The 21,350-nt window shown below is 43.3% G+C and overlaps 2 protein-coding genes across 2 annotated transcripts in view; both read left to right on the plus strand.

Moving 5' to 3' along the window:
• The window catches only part of LOC140122940 (cysteine-rich venom protein ophanin-like), a 27,865-nt gene extending 27,862 nt beyond the window's left edge, over positions 1–3 (plus strand). The window contains exon 8 of the mRNA XM_072144183.1: positions 1–3. This exon is cut by the window's left edge and continues 110 nt beyond it. The gene's annotated coding sequence lies outside the window, so the exon portion shown is untranslated.
• Positions 4–9,063: 9,060 nt separating this feature from the next.
• Positions 9,064–19,017, plus strand: LOC140120722 (pro-opiomelanocortin A-like). The gene is made up of 3 exons (XM_072139680.1): positions 9,064–9,123; positions 14,894–15,037; positions 18,735–19,017. The coding sequence occupies exons 2-3, from the start codon at positions 14,909–14,911 to the stop codon at positions 18,936–18,938; spliced, it is 333 nt and encodes a 110-aa protein (XP_071995781.1). The 5' UTR covers positions 9,064–9,123; positions 14,894–14,908; the 3' UTR covers positions 18,939–19,017.
• The last annotated feature ends 2,333 nt before the right edge of the window (positions 19,018–21,350 follow it).

Consider the following 21,350-nt stretch of genomic DNA (forward strand, 5'->3'; position numbering starts at 1 on the left):
AATGTAATTATTTAACCCCTTAATGACTGCCGAATCAGGTTTTAACGGGGGATATTAAGGGTAGCAGGTCAGAAGAAGATCGAGGGACATTGGGTCCTGCTGGTGCCGGGGCTGTATCATTACAGCCCACCATCAGATCCCTGGTCTTTAACCCCTTATACGCCGCAGTCAAGCATGACCGCTGCGTGTAAGTTTGTCCCCGATGGATCAACCCCTCCCCCCCCCCCTCCCCAGGTGCTTACTGGGGGTGCACTCTGTCTTGCTGCAGCCCCGGGGTCTGGCTGTAACTAACTGAGCATGCTCAGTTAGTTACATTATACAGTACAGCAATCGGAGCTTGTTAACCCCTTAGGGACGTGGCCCTTTTTCGGTTTTGCATTTTAATTTTTCACTCCCCACCTTCAAAAATCAGTAACTTTTTTATTTCTTCATGTAAAGAGCTCTGTTTGGGCTTGTTTTCTGCGTAACAAATTGCACTTCATAGTTATGGTACTTATTATTCCAGGCCGTGTACTGGGAAGCGGGAAAAAAATTCAGAATGCAGTGAAAATGATGAAAAAACACATTTTCTTGTGGGATTGGATTTTACAGCTTTCACTGAGCACCCCAAATCACATGTCTATTTTATTCTTTGGTTCGGTACGATCACGGGGATACCAAATTTGTACAGGTTTTATAATGTTTTCATACATTAAAAAAAAATGAAAACCTTCTGTACAAAAAAAAAATTCTTCATTTTGCCATGTTCTGGCACTAATAACTTTTTCAAACTTCAGTGCACGGAGCTGTGGGTGGTGTCATTTTTTGCGACTTTTGATGATGTTTTTAATGCTATCATTTTGACTACTGTATGGCCTTTTGATCACTTTTTATAGAATTTTTTATATTTTTCAAAATGGCAAAAAAGTGACATTTTCGACTTTGGGCGCCAATTTCTGTTACGGGGTCAAACGCCGGAAAATTTCGCTAATATATTTTGATAGATCGGACATTTCGGGACGCGATGATACCTAAAGTGTTTATGATTTTTACTGTTTATTTATATTTATATCAGTTCTAGGGAAAGGGGGGTGATTTAAACTTTTACTTTTTTTACTATTTTTTCATATTTTTTAAAAAAAATTTTAAATTTTTTTTTTACCATTATTTAAGATCCTCCAGGGTAATTTAACCCTGCAGGGTCCGATTGCTAATACTACGTACTGCAATACTACTGTATTGCAGTATATAGCAATTTTACAGTAATTTTTAATAGCCTGCCCTCTGCTGGCTATTATAAATCATTGCACATGGCAAGCCTACGAGTCTCAATGAGACTCTAGGCTGCCATAGCAACCGATCGCCGTCCTCAGATGACATTCCTGGGGCCGGCGATCGTCCATCCAAGATGGCGGCACCCATATAACTGTATGTTATGTGCCGTGGTCAGGTTCGACCGCTGCGCTTAACAGGTTAACTGCCGCGATCGGTGCCAGCACCCACCGCGGCAGTGACAGGCGGGTGTTGGCTGTTTTATACAGCCGTCACCCACTGTGTATGGAGAGAGCTCAGCTCGTGAGCTCTCTCCATACACCGCATGCCGCACGAGGACGATATAGATCGTCCTCGGTCGGCAAGGTGTTAAAGGCCAAGTGTGGAGAATTTAAAAAAAGAAAAAAAAAAGGTTAAAAACCATTTTATAATAATAATAAAATAAAAGTCTCCTAACCACCTCAGTTACATATAAAATCCAAATAAAGTCTATAAAACGAAACAAAAACGTACACATTTGGTATCACCGTGTCCGTATTAACTCCCTGCGGACCGCCCACTGATTTTAGATGTCGGTGGGCGCAGGCCCCGAGTCTGCAGCAACATCTTTAGACGCTGCTGCAGTTTTCTGCTGCTCCCGTGCTAGCCACAGGAGCGGGACTGGGTCTCCAGGTGCGGTTTGTTACTGCGGTTTGTTGCGCTGAATGAGCACGGAGCCGCCACCAGCTCTATGTACTTGGCAGTCACGTGACCAGCGGGGCTAAAGGGGTCAAACAGAGCTGCTGGGTCTAATTAGACCCAGTCCAGCTCTGATCAGAATCCCCTGTGACAGTTGGTCATTTCCCCCAATGTCGGATTGGGTGTCCTAAGGCGCACCAGAGAAAATCAATCTGGGGGCCCACTCTTCATTATCCCCCAGGAAATATACTCTATCAGCCTTCAAATTGTGTTGTTTCCTGATGGCCCTCTAGGGTTCAGTATTGGGTTGAGCCAGGGCCCACCGGAGGATCCTCTGGTACTCTGGTGGGCCAGTCCGACACTGATTTCCCCTGTAACTGGGACTCTTATAGATGCCTCAGTTACAGGGGAAAGCTTGAAAAAGGAAAAAAAATGAAGTAAAATTTTTAAAAAAGTGAAAATGTCCACCAGGGGTCTTTTATGACCTCATGGGGGACATATAAAGTAAAAACACACACAAAAATATCAATAAATATTCATAAAACTACAATGAAATTCCCCCATATAATAAAAAAAAAAATCACTACACTAGATAAAACATCACCATTTGCCCGAGACTATACATATTGGGGGTCATTTACTAAGGGCCCGATTCGGATTTTCCCGACGTGTTACCCGAATATTTCCGATTTGCGCTGATTTTCCCTGTATTGCCCCGGGATTATGGCGCATCGGCGCCGGCATGCACGCCGGCAGGCCGCGTCACTAAGGAGTTAATCTGCACAATAAATCTAAATCAATATAGAACCCGCTCAGTGAACGACCTAAAAAAAAAAAAGTCCCGTTATATAAAAGTTTTCAACAAATATCTTCACAGAAAATGGGGCACATTTACTTACCTGGTCCAGTTGCGATCCAGCGGCGCTTTTTCTGACGAGGATTTGGGTCTCCGGGATTCACTAAGGTCGTGCGCCCGATATCCAGCAGGTGTCGCTGCTGCGCCGAGGTCCGCCGGAGTTCACCTTCTTCGTCCCGGTGCATGTAAGTGCTGATCTTGCGACACAAACTTTCTTAAATTCTGCGGCTTTTCCGAATCCGTCGGGTTGTTCGATGTGCCAAAATCTAAAATCCCAGGGCAATTCAGCGCAAATCTGAAATTGTCGGAGAGTGCGCGATTTGGACCCTTAGTAAATGAGCCCCATTGTACTAAAGAGTGATCAAAAAAAGTTACGCGCCCTAACATGATACAACTAAAAAACAACAATTCTTTTCGAAAAAAAACTTAGCCCTCAACCAGATCTGTCAACAGAAAAATACAGAAATTATGTCCCTGAAAAGTTGTCAAGAACCTATATAAATGAGGTATCACCGTAATTGTAGTAAACCAGAGAATATAGGGCAGTGCTGGGGTCCTGGGTTTGACTCCCACCCAGGTCAACATCTCCAAAGAGTTTGTATGTTCTCTCCGTGTGTGCCTGGGTTTCCTCTGGGTCCTCCGGTTTCCTCCCACACTCCAAAAACATACTGGTAGGCTGATTAGATTGTGAGCCCCATGGGGACAGCGACCAATTTGACATGCTTTGTGCAGCGCTGAGGAATCTGTGTGCGCTGTATAAATAAAGAATTATTATAATATAGATAAACTATTATTTTTACATTTTGTTGAGCAGGGAAAAAAAAAAGTGCTTAAAATAATTTTAAAAAATAATAAAATGGATGATTTTGTTTGTGTCCCCCTTGAAATAGTTAATAAAATCTTTTGAATAAGCTGTAGACACCCAAAATTAATTATCTAGACATTGTATCTCATTGTATTTCACAAATAATAAGCCTCATAAGTTCAAATTGCCAAAAAAAATTAAAATTTTATACCCTGTACCATGTGACAATACAAATCTGTTCTGAATGGCGCTGCTTTCATCCTATGCCCGGCCGTACGTCCATACAGCAGTTACCACCACATATGGGGGATCGGTACTCGGGAGAAATTGGGTATCAAACTTTTTGGAGCATTTCATTATTTAATTCATTATGAAGGTGTCATTTTTGGCCTAAATTAATGTATTTTCCCAAAAATTTCCAAAATTTTTGTAAATTGCACTTCCATTTTGGTTTAACCCATGTGAAACACTTAGCAGGTTAATAGATGGGGTTATACTATTATTTAGGTCTTTCCAAGTCGCTTGAAAGCTGAGTTGTCCCTCAAAATGTGAGTTTTGGCGATTTTCATGAAAATTTTTAAAAATCACACCTAAAGTTCTGCGCCTCATAACATCCTAGAAAAATGAGAGGACGCATAACATATCATTCCAACATAGAGCAGAGAATCCAGAATTGTTAGTTATCAAGCTCCTATCTGCTTGGAAAGCAGAACATTTCAGATTTTGAAAACGAAGAATTTTTCCAAACTTTTGCCAAATTAGCATTTTTTTTCAGAACAAAATGTAAAACTTATCACTTAAATTTTACAACTAACATGAAGTACAATGTGTCTCGAGAAAACAATCTCAAAATCACCAGGATATGTTAAAGCGTTGCGAAGTTATAACCAATTAGCATGTCAGATGTCAGAGTCTAAAAATCGAGTCTGGTCACTAAGCTGAAAACTAGTGTCGGTGATAAGGGGTTAATGTCGGCCTCCATATTCTCATATTGTGGAGGTGGATTTAAGGGTATACACTGTTCATGTAACTTAATAATGGACTGGCCCATCTTAGAATCATTGGATCCTCCGGTGGGCCCACACTCTAACCCACTACTGGACCCCAGTGGTCTAGGAAGAGACAACCCAAAATTTAGCCAACTGGGCTCCATTGTATAAGTGTTGATGGAAAGAAGGTCTCTTAAATAATTTTATCTGGTGGGCCCAAGTAGCCCTTATCTGACACTGCTCATAAATACCAGATTTGGAGGGGTCCAAACTACCGAACCATTGTGGTTTATGTGCACTACAACTAACAGAGCTCTCTACATCTTGTAGTGGCCAGAAAAGGTACTACCTGAATATCTACTCACTTGTGTTCTCCTGGAATATCCCTTTAAGAAGACTTTGGCCATATAACATTTTGTTCATTTTTTAAGTAAATAAAAGCAATTCTACACGGAAATAAGAAGAATTATTGTGTGTGCTTATTGGCATCACACCATGAGGAGGTTATACAGAGGTGTAAATTATTAAAGGTGTTGAGTCCCTAAAGACACTTATCCCCAGGGGAGATGTTCTACCCGGGCACACAAGGTCTAGGAGCAGCCTATCTACTGGACCCTAAATTAAGGGAGAAGGGGGCTGAGACGCACAAAATCTAACTGTTTGTTGAAAACTGTCTGATTATTGGGAGTCCGCCACCGGGACCACCATAGATAACAACAACGAGGGATTGAAAGACCCCTGAAATATCTATGGGGGATAATTATCAGGGCCTCTTTGCCCCTGAAATAATCGCAAATGTGAGCTTATTACTAGCAATTGCGAATATTTACGCCAATCTGCCGACTTCACGCCAGTGGGGCGTGCAAGGAGTGGGCCAGCTTGGAGCGTTGCTGTCCCGACGCTTGTGAGCTTGCAGCCAGCGAATTTTCACAACTTTCAGGGCCGAAGCCTCATGATGCATTGGGCTGTGCAAGAGCAGTGGCGGGCATGCTGTATGTCTGTATATGGTATTGTATGTGTGTATATGTGATGTGTATACACTCACCGGCCACTTTATTAGGTACACCATGCCAGTAACGGGTTGGACCCCTTTTGCCTTCAGAACTGCCTCAATTCTTCGTGGCATAGATACAACAAGGTGCTGGAAGCTCCTCAGAGATTTTGCTCCATATTGACATGATGGCATCACACAGTTGCCGCAGATTTGTCGGCTGCACATCCATGATGCGAATCTCCCGTTCCACCACATCCCAAAGATGCTCTATTGCAGTGATGGCGAACCTATGGCACGGGTGCCAGAGGCGGCACTCAAAGCCCTTTCTGTGGGCACCTGGGCCATCACCCAAGCACTCCAGACAGGACTCAAAGAATTTTCCTGCAGTTCCAGGCAACTTAAAAGATGCTGCTTTCAGTCATATATTTAAGTGATACTTACTTCGCTACTTAGGTATGTAGGAAGAGGGAGAATGAGTAGACAGGGCCGAATTATCTTTGGAAGACCTTCTGCTTACCCCACAATTCTCTGTGTACAGAGGGACACTGGAAAGAAGCTAAAATTATGTAAATTTTCCATCTTGTCCTGATCATGATCGAACGTTCTTGAAGAACAGGGAGCAATAAGTTACTGCTTTAATTTTTGGTTGGCACCTCGCAATAAATATGGGGGGTTTTGGGTTGCAGTTTGGGCACTCGGCCGCTAAAAGGTCCCCCATCCAGCTTTATGACATGGCGCATTATCCTGCTGAAAGTAGCCATCAGATGTTACAGGGTACATTGTGCTCATAAAGGGATGGACATGGTCAGCAACAATACTCAGGTAGGCTGTGGCGTTGCAACGATGCTCAATTGGTACCAAGGGGTCCAAAAGTGCCAAGAAAATATTCCCCACACCATGACACCACCACCACCAGCCTGAACCGTTGATACAAGGCAGGATGGATGGCCTCAGTTTCCTGTTCTTAGCTGAAAGGAGTGGCACCCGGTGTGGTCTTCTGCTGCTGTAGCCCATCTGCCTCAAAGTTCGACATACTGTGTATTCAGAGATGTTCTTCTGCCTACCTTGGTTGTAACGGGTGGCGATTTGAGTCACTGTTGCCTTTCTATCAGCTCGAACCAGTCTGCCCATTCTCCTCTGACCTCTGGCATCAACAAGGCATTTCCACCCACAGAACTGCCGCTCACTGGATGTTTCTTCTTTTTCGGACCATTCTCTGTAAACCCTAGAGATGGTTGTGCGTGAAAATCCCAGTAGATCAGCAGTTTCTGAAATACTCAGACCAGCCCTTCTGGCACCAACAACGATGCCACGTTCAAAGGCCACAAATCACCTTTCTTCCCCATACTGATGCTCGGTTTGAACTGCAGGAGATTGTCTTGACCATGTCTACATGCCAAAATGCACTGAGTTGCCGCCATGTGATTGGCTGATTAGAAATTAAGTGTTAACGAGCAGTTGGACAGGTGTTCCTAATAAAGTGGCCGGTGAGTGTATATCTTATGTGTGTAAATCTGTGCACACATTTGTGTGTCTGAGTGTATGAGTGCATGTATGTGTGTAATATTGTGTAAATGTGTATAAAGAACTATATGTATATAATTATATAAATGTCTGGGTATATATATATATGTGTGTATACAAATATGTATATTTTAAGGGCGAAAGGGGAACCCCATTCAGAAGTCTACTACGGAGCCCAGTCTCTCCTAGTTACACCCCTGGGTAACACTATGGACTAATAGCTTAACATAAGAATTAAACATCCAAAGCTTTAATGCACATAAAATTACATAAGACACAACACACCTCTATCTCTGCATGCGATCCACACATAGGACTGCACTGAGATAATAATGAGAATATTTCCTTTAATTATATAGCGCACACAGATTATGCAGCGCTGCACAGAGTTTGCCAAATAAGTCCCTGTCCCCATGGGGCTCACAATCTAATCAACCTACCAGTATGTGTTGGAGTGTGGGAGGAAACTAGAGGACCCAGAGGAAACCCACGCAAACACGGAGAGGACATACAAACTCTTTGCAGATGTTAACCCTGGAACACAGCACTGCAAGGCTGTAATGCTAACCCATGCCACTGTGCTGCCATATATAAAACAGATGATATACTGAATACAGACAGGGGTGAACCTAAACAGTCCAGGCCCCATGGCAGTCTAAATCTGCCCCTGAGGGCACAGTATAGCAGGGGTTGCTGTATATAAGGGACCACAATATAGTAGGGGAGAGCTGTGGAATAGAAGTGGTCATACAGCTTGTGCGGTGGGGGCAGGAGTCACTTAGACCATACTACAGGAGCACAACAAAGGCTACAGTACAGTATCATTTTAAAGACAGTAAACAGTAAGTCATCAAATATAGTTATACAGTATTACCTGTGGGGTACACCTGACTGTTTCGGGAAGGGGGCTCACGGTATGAGATGTGAAGGGGTAAACATTTGGGTACTATTGCACTTTAATAGGGTTGGTGATCTGTGCCTTTAAGATGTGTTCTCACTCCTCCCATGTTGCTTACCTCATGATGTCCTCCCCTCCTACAGGACCTGAGGGTATATATGTGACTGATCACTCAAGGATAACTCCCTCTTTTAGGTGACACTCAAGCTGTCCCTCCATTTGAGATGGTGGTTGCTCGGTTGGCCGACTTGCCAGCTGGGAGTCCAGCCAGTCATACAGCTTCCAGAGCTCAAAAATGTGTGATTCTATTCCAAGTGCCTGATTTTGGATATTACGAGTTAATATATAAAATAAATAAAGCTGTGACCTAATTTTCCACCCAACAAGAAGTGTCTGTCATATTTTGGAAGGTACTTGCATGGTTAAAGTTTACTGTTATTTGTGTTATGGGTAACCAGTTAAAGTGCCCTTACAGGTGGTATACATAAGGTGTTCTGTTGCATGCCCTCCAGTCTTGTATGGCCTGTAAAACATAGTTTTTAAAATTTGTATAGATTTTTGTATTGTCTTTTACATGGTATCATGTGATATTATTCAGCCACGAAGTAAAGGTTATAGCAGTGGTCAAGGTGTGGCAGTATTAATCAGTCCTGATGCCGTGGTAATGGTAGTGATCATGCTGTGGGGGTATTATCTGGGCCCTGAGCAGTGGTATTATTTATACTACTCCCTGCCTTATGGTTTATGTTCAGTAACCGTAGGGTTGGAAGTGAATGAATCAGTGTCTGCACATGTGTACAATAGATATAGGAAGCTCAGTACCGATAATCAAAGGTCAGTATTGTGCTGTCACCCTGTATACTGAGGATCACCCTGTATACTGAGGAGTACATCACATACAATACATTGCCTGGAGATGGGGTTCGGACATCAGCCCGGGGGCGCTAACACAATGACATCCACGTGAAATCAGGAGTTTTTGCAGTATGTTTGATTAAAGAAAAGTCAAACAGAACGTCTCCCGGGCACTGCCTGGTTTATAAACCGTCCGGATCTGCTTCATGTACATTACCTGCGGCTCCTTCTTCCACATCCTCACCTCCGAGCAGTAACAGGATCCAAATTCAGGTAAGAGAAGCATCCAACTTTCCATCCACTACATATACAATCGGTTTGTCACTTGTCTATGAGGAGAACAGATTCAAACTCACTTTAGTGCTTGACTTTCTAGAGTAGTCCAAATAATTGAACGTTGTGAAGTTACTTAAATTTTTGTATCTTCTGAATTCTGGCATCTTCTTCCTGTAAGGTTACGGTATGATTTAAGGTCTCCTGGCTCCCTTTCTTTGGATGGAAATATCCAACAGTGTTGAGGGATGGGTTAAGACGTGTGCTGGAGAACCAAGTAGGAGCCTCAGATTGATATTTTGCATACAATTCGGATTCCAGTGGGATCCATTGTAGTCAATAATATTTTTTGGGTATTGGTTATGGAAGCCACATTATAATTTTTCATTCGGGTCCCTTCTTCTGTCGATGGCTGCGACAACAGCATAAAAACTTGAGTCCAGTCTTATCCCATTCTTGTTACAGAACATTCTTGTATCAGGGGGAGTCGGAAGAAACAGGTGATGATCAAATGTGTTTTTGCCAACACTTTTATTATTTTTATGGGGGCTTAATAGCTCTGGGTAGCCCTTGGTAGCCATATACACCACTCGGGTGTATTTTTAAGTGTTTTTATATTGTCTTTAATTGATTGTGTTATTTAATTGCTCAATAAAGTTGTGTGCCACAATTTGCTAATCCCATGTATGCATCCGTCTGTATATTTGCTGATTTGTGTTCCTATGGGATGCAGGGCTTCATATTATTTTACAACTATAGGTAGTGCCTGTCTTTTTTTTGCTCGGTTGGATTTCTTCTTTACCTCTCTCACCAAGGCTCTTCTCCCACGATTGCTTAGTTTGGCTGGATGGCCAAGTTGAGGAAGAGTTGTGGTCGTTCCAAACCTCTTCTATTTTGGGATTATGGAGGACACTGTGCTCTTAGTAATCTTGAGTGCTGTAGAAATTATTTTGTAACCTTGGACATATCTGTTCCTTGCCACAAATCTGTCTCTAATTTCCTTGGGCAGTTTGTTAGACCTCATGATTCTCATGTGGTCTGACATGCAGTGTGAGCTGTGAAGTCTTAAATGGACATGTGTGAGCCTTTAATAATTAAGTCCATTCAGTTTAATTAATAAAAACTGGCCTCCAATGAAGGAGTATAACCATCTCAAGGAGGATCAGAAGGAAATAGACAGCATGTGAGTTATATATGTGAGTGTCCCAGCAAAGGGTCTGAATACTTATGACCATGGGATATTTTCGTTTTTCTTGTTTGATAAATTACCAAAATTATCTACTTTTCAGTTTTCTTTCTGTTAAAATGAAAGAATATACATTAATGCTTACATAACGCACATGCATTTGATTCTGTTCTTTTTCCCAGTTCTTTTTAACACATAATAGAAACACATCATGTGACTGCAGCCTCAATAGTCTATATACAGTCTGTATAGTCCCCCACAACAGTCTATATACAGCAAATTCATAGTTTATATACAGTCTCATCATTATCTACACTCACCGGCCACTTTATTAGGTACACCTGTCCAACTGCTCGTTAACACTTAATTTCTAATCAGCCAATCACATGGCGGCAACTCAGTGCATTTAGGCATGTAGACATGGTCAAGACAATCTCCTGCAGTTCTCCCGAGCATCAGTATGGGGAAGAAAGGTGATTTGTGGCCTTTGAACGTGGCATGGTTGTTGGTGCCAGAAGGGCTGGTCTGAGTATTTCAGAAACTGCTGATCTACTGGGATTTTCACGCACAACCATCTCTAGGGTTTACAGAGAATGGTCCGAAAAAGAAAAAACATCCAGTGAGCGGCAGTTCTGTGGGTGGAAATGCCTTGTTGATGCCAGAGGTCAGAGGAGAATGGGCAGACTGGTTTGAGCTGATAGAAAGGCAACAGTGACTCAAATCGCCACCCGGTACAACCAAGGTAGGCAGAAGAGCATCTCTGAACGCACAGTATGTCGAACTTTGAGGCAGATGGGCTACAGCAGCAGAAGACCACACCGGGTGCCACTCCTTTCAGCTAAGAACAGGAAACTGAGGCTACAATTTGCACAAGCTCATCGAAATTGGACAGTAGAAGATTGGAAAAACGTTGCCTGGTCTGATGAGTCTCGATTTCTGCTGCGACATTCGGATGGTAGGGTCAGAATTTGGCGTCAACAACATGAAAGCATGGATCCATCCTGCCTTGTATCAGCGGGTCAGGCTGGTGTTGGTGGTGTCATGGTGTGGGGAATATTTGCTTGGCACTCTTTGGGCCCCTTGGTACAACGCCACTGCCTACCTGAGTATTGTTGCTGCCCATGTCCATCCCTTTATGAGCACAATGTACCCTGTAACATCTGATGGCTACTTTCAGCAGGATAATGCGCCATGTCATAAAGCTGGAATCATCTCAGACTGGTTTCTTGAACATGACAATGAGGTCAATGTACTCAAATGGCCTCCACAGTCACCAGATCTCAATCCAATAGAGCATCTTTGGGATGTGGTGGAACGGGAGATTCGCATCATGGATGTGCAGCCGACAAATCTGCGGCAACTGTGTGATGCCATCATGTCAATATGGAGCAAAATCTCTGAGGAGCTTCCAGCACCTTGTTGTATCTATGCCACGAAGAATTGAGGCAGTTCTGAAGGCAAAAGGGGGTCCAACCCGTTACTAGCATGGTGTACCTAATAAAGTGGCCGGTGAGTGTATATACAGCCCTCCAGTCTATTTACAGTCTATATTAAACTTTTCCACAGTCTATAGTCTCTCTGTAGTCTATATAGAACCACCTCATAGTCTAAATACAGCGATTCCACAATCTATATAAAGTCCTCCCTTAGTCTTTATACTGCCCCCTCATAGTCTATAAACAGCCTCCCTACAGTCTATAAACAGCCACCCTACAGTGTATAAACAGCCCCCTCTTAGTATATATATATATAGCACTCCCACACTGTATAAAAGGCCCCTAGTCTATCTAAAACCCTCTCACAGTTGATATATAGCCCACTGATTTATTTTTTTATGCAGGCCCCTAAGTCTATTTACAGTCTTCATGATGTATTTACATTGCTCCCACGGTCTATATACAGCCCCCGGCCCAAAGTCTATATACAGCCCACTCATCATCGATATATAGCACATTCATACTATGTATACAGCTCCTGAAGTCTATTTACAGTCTATATACATCTCCCTCATAGACTATATACATTGTTACCACAGTCTATATACAGCCCCCTCACAGTTTATGTACAGGCTCCTTGTAGTCTATATATAGTTTTTACATAGTTTATATACACCCTCTCCAGTTTATATACCTTCTCTATAGAGTCTATATACAGCCCCTAGATCAATTTACTGTATATGCAGACTTCTCAAAGTTTATATGCAGCCCCACAGTCTATATATTTGCAGCCTCCACATAATTTAACAATATACAGCATCCCCCAGCCTTGTATATGCAGTATAAGGCTGTTAATCTAATATATAAAGCTGAGTGTAGGGGGGGGGGGGGGTTATCATTCTCAAAGTAGCCACATTGAGGCTTTTTGGGACTTTTCACTGCTAAAAAGTCTCACAGGACTATTTCCACCTTTTCATTAATCTGGTGTAAACATAGAACTACTGCTAGTACAACACTGTGCAAAACCAGATTCATGGGACTTATGCAAAAAGTCTCATAAAAAGTCTCATAGTCCCTCCAGTCTCCTGCTGGTCTATGTACTGAGACTTTTAATGAATTTTGAGACTTTTTTGGGACTTTTTGAATATAAAATCACAGACAGTAAATAGACCATAAGAACATTTATTAAAGGGCAAAGCCGCTTAAATGAATCTGACGGGCAGCAGAGCTCCAAACACAGACATAGAACTGCCCCAAGGAGCTGGTCTAATAATAAGTAACCCCCTATGTATGTATGCAAGTCCACTAAATGAATCTACACCGTTGTGTTTACAATAACCAAATTTTGTACAGCCCCTGTCTGTGACTCGGGGAACGTCATGAACGTTTTGGTCAAAATTTTCACCCCCCATTGTCAAAAATCCACTTATTAAACAGGAGCCATTGAGCAATCACAGCTCAGTTTTTTTTTTTGCCCCAGGTCATTAATATAAGCTCTGAGGTTTATTAGTTACTACATGAAATAAGCATAAGACAGATTATGGGGCAGATTTAGTTACCCGGCCCATTCGCGATCCAGCGGCGCTTTCTCTGCGCTGGATTAGGGTCCGGCCGGGATTTATGATGGTAGTTCCTCCGCCGTCCACCAGGTGGCGCTGCTGCGCTGAAGTCCGCTGGAATGCCTCGAAATACACCGGCCTATCCTGGATGAAGGTGAGTGAAATTTTCGCGACACAATTTTTTTTTAAATGCGGCGGTTTTTCCGAATCCGTCGGGTTTTCGCTCGACCACGCCCCCCGATTTCCGTCGCGCGCATGCCGGCGCCGATGCGCCACAATCCGATCGCGTGCGCCAAAATTCCCGGGGCAATTCAGGTACAATCGGCGCCAATGGGAAATATTCGGGTAACACGTCGAGAAAACGCGAATCGGGCCCTTAGTAAATGACCCCCTATGTGTGAGATAATGGCGGTCATTTATCTTATTTCCCCCTTCCCTGAGCTCTTTTTGCGCCTATTTTTTGCACCTCACTTGTCTTTGTAATTTTGACTCTTTGTCAAATGTAGGGTTTTTTGAGCCTTATTAGGCCCAAATTTAAAAAAAAGGTGCAATTTTGTTGCGCAAATCATTGTACACAGGTTGTACCTCAAACCTGTGCTTCCTGCCACAACCCTCTGCCTGTCTCTTGACTCTTATTAAATGTCACCTTGCTCATCTTCGGGATGACCTTGACTACTCGCTTTGCCTGACCCCTATGTACCACGTACCAGTCTCTTTGCCCGCTGCGCCAGCGGCTATCGTTACTCGGTCCACCACAAAAGAAAGCGTCCTTGTGACACAAAGTCCAGACCCCTTTACAGGGGTTCAAAGGTGAATACCAGAGAGGTCCAGGGTTAACCTATGCCACTGCCGTACTGAATCTGAAATTTTAGCAAGTCCTTAACTCCAAAACTCCAAACTCCCTGCCCACATTGTAAGTGATTGGGGGTCATTTACTAAGGGCCCGATTCGCGTTTTCCCGGCGTGTTACCCGAATATTTCCGACTTGCGCTGATTTCCCCTGAATTGCCCCGGGATTTTGGCGCATGCGATCGGATTATGGCGCATCGGCGCTGGCATGCACACGACGGAAACGGGGGGGGTGTGGCCGAACCAAAACTCGACGGATTCGGAAAAACTGCCGCATTTAAAACAAAAAATCTGTCGCGGAGTTTGCACTTACCTTCACTCAGCCTGGCTCGGTGAACTCCAGCGTGTTCCGATGCTTTTCAGCGCAGCAGCGCCACCTGGTGGATGGCGGAGGAACTACCTTAATAAATCTCGGCCGGACCCGAATCCAGCGCAGAGAACGCGCCGCTGGATCGCGAATGGACCTGGTAAGTAAATCTGCCCCATTGAGAAGTTCTCCTCTTTCTACATGTCTGAATGCTCTATCACTTCGATCATTGACCAGGTATATACTTATATAATCGTTGTAGCTGCTCAAATTTAAAGGACTATCCATGACGATGCTATCAGAGACTATCACCAGACTTGTGGAAGAAAATACTCATTTCTTCCCTGTTTTTTTGTCTTGCTTTTGATTTAACATTGATTTAATGTTGCTAACACCAACAAAGTTCACTCACGTCTCTCTTGTGTTATTTCAGGTGTCCTTCCTGAGAATGTTCCGGCCATGGTGGAGCTGTATCCTCGTAGCACTTGGAAAGTTCCTGTTCCTTGTCGGCAGAGTCCAGAGTAATTGCTTTGAGAGTAGTAAATGTGCAGATCTCAACAGCAAAGATGGAGTACTGGTAATAACCATGTGTTAAATATTGTTAAATTGTCTCTATTGTTCTATGTATTGTTAAATGTAATTTGATACAGATAACTATACTTGGTGTCAAAGGGGCATATTTATCAGGACCTCTGCGCACCGCCAGTGGCGCAGAGGCCCTGAAACAATCGCAAATGCTAGCTTATTGCTAGGTTTTGCGATTATTTGCCCCGATCCGCCACCTTCACGCCAGTGGGGCATGCAGTGGCGTGAAGGGGGGGGGGCGCGGCCGGCCGAGCGGAGTAAAAGTCACCGGCTGCGTTTTCTTCTATGCCAGGCCCTGCCTGGCGTAGGATAAATGCTGTGCAGCCGGCGGCCTGATACATCAAGAGGCAGAAGCCTCTTGATGTATCGGGCTGCGAACTTGCAGCGGCAGGGTTATCATACGCTGGGTTAGGGTTAGCGTATGATAAATATGCCCCAAAGTGATTATTCCCAAAATACGTCACTCAGGGGACACCAGAAGGTTTTGATTATTCTTATAAAAATTCTCCTTTATTGGCGTCATCCAGGTTGCAGAGTACAGGATACAAGATACTTGCACAGGTCATTAGTCACGTGTCCATGTCCGCCAGTCTTTAATTGAGAATGGGGCTCATTTACTAAGGGCTCCGCGGCCGCAGTTTCGTCGGGTTTCCCGACTTTTTCCGTTTTGCGCCGAATTCCACTGGGATTTTGGCACACGCGATCAGATTTTGCCGCCAGCTTTCACGTGACAGAAATCGGGGGACGTGGCCGTCGGGAAAACCGCTGAATTTAAAAAATCAAGCACTTACTTGCACCGGGGAGAAGAAGGTGAACTCCGGGGGACCTCGGCGCAGCAGCGTCACCTGGTGGATATTATGCGCACGACCTTAGTGAATCGCCGGAGACCCGAATCCTTGTCGGAGAACGCGCCGCTGGATCGCAACAGGACCGGGTAAGTAAATGAGCCCCAATATGTTCTGGTGATGGCCAGGAGGCTTCCATCTTTTCCCGTAGCTCTTCATATGTCCTTATCCACCTGTTGTGTCTCCTCCATGTGTCTGTGAGAGACGTCCGAGATGTGAGAGCACAAGAGTTTCAGTAGTGAGAGACGTCCAGCTGGCCGAGCTGTCGTAGCCTCAATGTACCAGCCTCTCCGTACCAGCCGCCATGACACTGTCCGTCTGTCATATTTAGTCATAGTAGAGGTGTGTCTTGTAGTGTTGGATGTTCTGTGTCCCTATATATGGTATTCATATATATTTAGGCTTGATGCAATGTATAGTAGCTCATCCCTAATGCTGATATAGATTGTGTATGTCATCAGCGCTTGTATGGCTATTACTTTAACTCTTCATGGTCTTATATTTATGAATATTGTGATATATAATTAACACCATGCTTTGTTCTGTTGGACGACAATCTTTGTCCTGTATCCAGGGCTGTATGAATATCAGAGCCCCTTTCTCTTTCAATATCTGGTACTAGAATCAGCATCTTGGAGAAGGGAGGATATGTCCCTTCTGTGTGCATCGGTGGGGGATGTTGCACATGTATGCCATAATGTCCTCTAAATATCACACACATGGGTGGTCAGATAAGGCAACTCCCTTCAAAACATACATAAATAATGGGATAATTTTTATATTTTTACAATTCCTTTAAAACATTCAACTTTGTTGAACATGGGCATCATTTGCTCTCTTGACTCTTGACCCCCAGTAGATATTGGCTATCATTGCCCAGATATGGTTTTACAGAAATTGTTTTGATTAATAATAAGCTCCTCCATTTTATTCAAAAGTTCGTTACCCAAGTTTGGTTTCATGCTTTGTTCCCTTGAACAGTGGTGTAACTAGAGTCCACTGGGCTGGAATCCTAACAAACCCCTCTACCTCTTAACCCTGGCAACCCTCATTACTTCTACACATTATTGTACTGTAGAGAATAATAAAAATACAGAATTGTACTGTATTTACTTCCTAGATACGGTACCAGAACCAAGCAGCTACATTGTTACTGGACAGGAACCAAGATTACTACTTACATACGGGACCAGAACCAGGCCTCCACAGACCCAATATATGCCAAGTATATGCAAAAAATGGCATCACTCAGAAAGTTAAGCGACCAGAACCATCAATACAGGGCAAAACCCAAGAAGAATTGGACAAACTTCCTTACACTGCACTAGATGTATCACAATGTCTAATGCTACACAATAAATCTGGGGCAGTACAAGTCTGTCTCCATGTAGGTCACAGCAGATAACAGCACAGCACAGGGGAAATGCTGCACAATTGTCATCATCTCCTCTACCTTCTTAGCACAAACTTAATACTTTTCTCTTGCTCCCCTGCAGAGCCCCCACTGTAACCAATATAGTCACAGGGGCCCCCATTATATCCAATATAGTCACAGGTTCCCCCATTGTAACCAATATAGTCACAGGTGCCCCCACTGTAGCCAATATAGTCACAGGTTCCCCGATTGTAGCTAAAATAGTCACAGGTGCCCCCATTGTATCCAATATAGTCACAGGTTCCCCCATTGTAGCCAATATAGTCACAGGTGCCTCCATTGTAGCCAATATAGTCACAGGTGCCTCCATTGTAGCTGATATAGTCACAGGTGCCATCATTGTACTCAATATAGTCACAGGTGCCTCCATTGTACTCAATATAGTCACAAGTGCCTCCATTGTACTCAATATAGTCACAGGTGCCTCCATTGTACTCAATATAGTCACAAGTGCCTCCATTGTACTCAATATAGTCACAAGTGCCTCCATTGTACTCAATATAGTCACAGGTGCCTCCATTATACTCAATATAGTCACAGGTGCCCCCATTGTAGCTAATATAGTCACAGGTGCCCCCATTGTACTCAATATAGTCACCGTTGCCCCTGCTGTAGCCAATAGTCACAGGTGCCCTCAATGTAGCAAATATAGTCACAGGTGTCCCTGCTGTAGCCAATATAGTAACAGATGCCCCCGCTGTAGCCAATATAGTAACAGGTGTCCCTGCTGTAGCCAATATCATCTGGGGTGTGCCAGCTGTAACCAACATAGTCACAGGTATCCCTGCTGTAGCCAGTATAGTAACTGATGCCCCCATTGTACCCAATATAGTTACAGGTCCCCCTGTTGTAGTCAATAATCAGAGGTGCCCCCACTGAAAATAATATAGTCACAGTTTCCCCTGCTGTAGCCAATAGTAACAGGTGCCCTCAATGTAGCAAATATAGTCACACATGCCCCAAATGTTGCAAATATAGTCATGGTGACCAATAGTCACAGGTGTCCCTGCTGTAGCCAATATAGAAACAGATTCCCCCGCTGTAACCAATATCATCAGGGGTGTCCCCACTGTAAGAAATATAGTCACAGGTATCCCCGCTGTAGCCAGTATAGTAACTGATTGTCCTCGTTGTAGCCAATATAGTTGCACGTGTCTTCACTGTAACTAATAATGTCACAGATGCCCCCATGGTAGCCAATAGTCGCAGGTCCTTGTGCTGTAGCCAATATAGTTACAGATGCCCCCATGGTAGCCAAAAGTCCCAGGTCCTCGTGCTGTAGCCAATAGTCACATGTGCTCCCATAGTTTTCTCATTTACACAACAATTTTTTTATTTTGTTTACTCCCCTATCCATTAAATTTCGTGACTCTTTCTACCACCATGTTAACAGACTTTGTTTTTGGCAGCAATGTATTGAAGCCTGTGGGAAGATCATGACTGTGGTGTCAAGGGGGTCTGAAAACACAGAAGGTCTAGATCTGGCAGATGCTGTCTACAGACTTGACAGTAAGAGGTCATATGGTATGGAGCACTTCCGATGGGGCAAACCAGTCGGTCAGAAAAAGAGACCCAAGGACAACTCTTCAAGTGGCGATGAGGAAGAGTCTTGAGAATTCTACTCAACAGAGTACAGAGAAGAAATATCTAACCAAAATGTACAATAATGTAAATGGTGGATTTAACTTTTACAATATTACAGACTTCTTTATGGTTATCGTTGTGTTTGTGCAATGTAACTGCAACTGATCCATTTCATCCCCAGATTAGTACATTGTGTGAACTACAGTAGGACCACACTTTAGACTTGGATCAGTCCTAAGACTACAGGGGATTCCTACTTCCATTGCTTCAGGGTAATATTCTGATGCTCACAATATTCTGACCGCTCTGTGACTACACCCCCCATACACAGCGAGCTGCCATGTCCTGTGTGTCCTGACACCTTTCTATCATAGCCAGCAGTGGTCAGGGGTCAGCATGGGCGCTCTGTCCCCTCTGTGACTACACCCCCCATACACAGCGAGCTGCCATGTCCTGTGTGTCCTGACACCTTTCTATCATAGCCAGCAGTGGTCAGTGTTCATGATCAAGGCTGACAAATACAGTCGGATTACAGCCAAATACACAAGCCACATTGGCAATAGCCTAGCCTAAAATAGACATTTTAACAGGATGGCTTTAGGTAGTATACACTTTAAAATTTCTAGACCCAATCTGTGAACTTGAGAGAAGCCAACAGCATAAGCCAAGGACATTGATCAGGAATCTGGGAAAGGTGTCCTAGATCAGAAGAACTTCATGAATGAGTTGGTATTTGCGTAGAGAGAGACAATGTGAGAGACATTTGGGTTTATATATAGGGGTGCTTATAAGGTTTAGGATTGGGGTAAAACATACAATTAGAGGTCTCTAAAAGAAAGAATCAGCAATGAAACCCCTGTATTGGAAAAACGTGTCAATCCCAGGAAAGCAGTGACTACCCATTAAGGGTTTAATCAAGTGGCCAACATAGCCATAAAATTCCAAAGCTAGATGCACTATTCCAAAAAGGTAATACCCTGCATACTCAACAGCTCTGCATACACAACATACCCATTGTATGGTACATCAGTCTTGGGGGAGCACTGGTAGACACTGAATGGAGCCAGAACTGCACACACCCCTTAATTGTGTAGTGGTGGTATAGAGCTACTATACCTTTCGAAACATGATGATGCTGTGGATGGAAAATTCCTCGTAAAGGAGAATGTAAAAGTTCCCAAATATTTTTAAAAGGAGAAGGAGACAAACGAGTAAATTAAGATACAAAGACTTTGCAGTTGTATCTGTTTTCTTGGGGAAAGGAGTGTACAAGGTTCACACCTCAGAATAAATCCCACAACATGTCAAGTCTACAAGTCTTTCGGCCAAATTTCTAACTCTCTAGCAGGTCATTAGATGTTAGGATCTTCCATGAATGGACCGTTAGGTGATGATGAGGGATGCCTACCATTCACCGATCTTTGGGTCCAGATGTCGTATTTTCTGACACTAGCACATACCTGGTTAATAACTCAATTAGAATCTGATCTGCTAGTCATAGTTGGACCTTTTGGACCTTTACATCGCTGGCTGGACCTATTTAAATCCCTTAAACATGACTCTGGATACAAACCAATGAATAACTGTATTCTGGTTTTACGTCTACAGAAACTCTACTGCCCATTATGGGTTCACCTCTAGGAAAGCCTTATTGTCCTTCTTAAATGTACACTTTTGGCAACTGTTTTGCCTTTTATGGGTGTATCTCCAATGAAGCCCTATTGTCATTTTTGGGTGTAACTCTATGTCAATCTTGGTAATACCTTGGTAGATTATGTATTTTCATTCTGTATGTATCCCTTTGAAAGCCCTATTCACGCTCTACTATACCCAGAATTTTGGCTGTCCCTGACCCTTGCCATGGTGTAATGGACAGGACATATCATCCCTACGACCTACAGTTCAGATTACCATAACATTTTCAGTATCATATCCTTGTAATAGTAGGTAAGTGCTACTAATCTATCAATTTGGACTCAATTTGTCTCCAAGTGAAATTAGAAATAATTTGCCAGAAAAGTAGAGAAATTTTTTCTGAATTTGTTCTTTGAAGCGTCTGTAGCTGCTTTTAAAAGGACTGTGGTTACACGTTCTGGCCGAGGAACGGATTGTCTAGTTATACTGTAAATGTCTGTTTCTCAAGTACAAAAACCATGTAAGTCCTTATCATAAAGAGCAACAACCTTTTGAGGAAAGCCCAGGAATTTGGGCAGTAAGAGGTAACATGGTCTACATTCAGCACATTGTTCCTTACATTAAGAGTGGGTAACTCTATCGTACTTTTTATCTTCAAGAATCTCAATCTCATCAATGTTTTCATGAAATATCCAAAATCAGATCAGTCAAATAGCTGAATAAATAGTAGTAGCTCATGGTGCCCCCTTGTGCCATACATGGCTACCACTAGGCACTAACTTGAAACACCATAGATGTTGGCATCA

Source organism: Engystomops pustulosus, chromosome 3 (assembly GCF_040894005.1).
Source record: "Engystomops pustulosus chromosome 3, aEngPut4.maternal, whole genome shotgun sequence".
NCBI classification, from domain to species: domain Eukaryota; kingdom Metazoa; phylum Chordata; class Amphibia; order Anura; family Leptodactylidae; genus Engystomops; species Engystomops pustulosus.

Excerpts from the sequence above, each read along its gene's own strand:
- LOC140120722 (XM_072139680.1), top strand. The coding sequence starts at position 14,909 with ATGTTCCGGCCATGGTGGAGCTGTATCCTCGTAGCACTTGGAAAGTTC. Across the intron at positions 15,038-18,734 it reads ACAGCAAAGATGGAGTACTG|CAATGTATTGAAGCCTGTGG; the intron begins GTAATAACCATG and ends TGTTTTTGGCAG.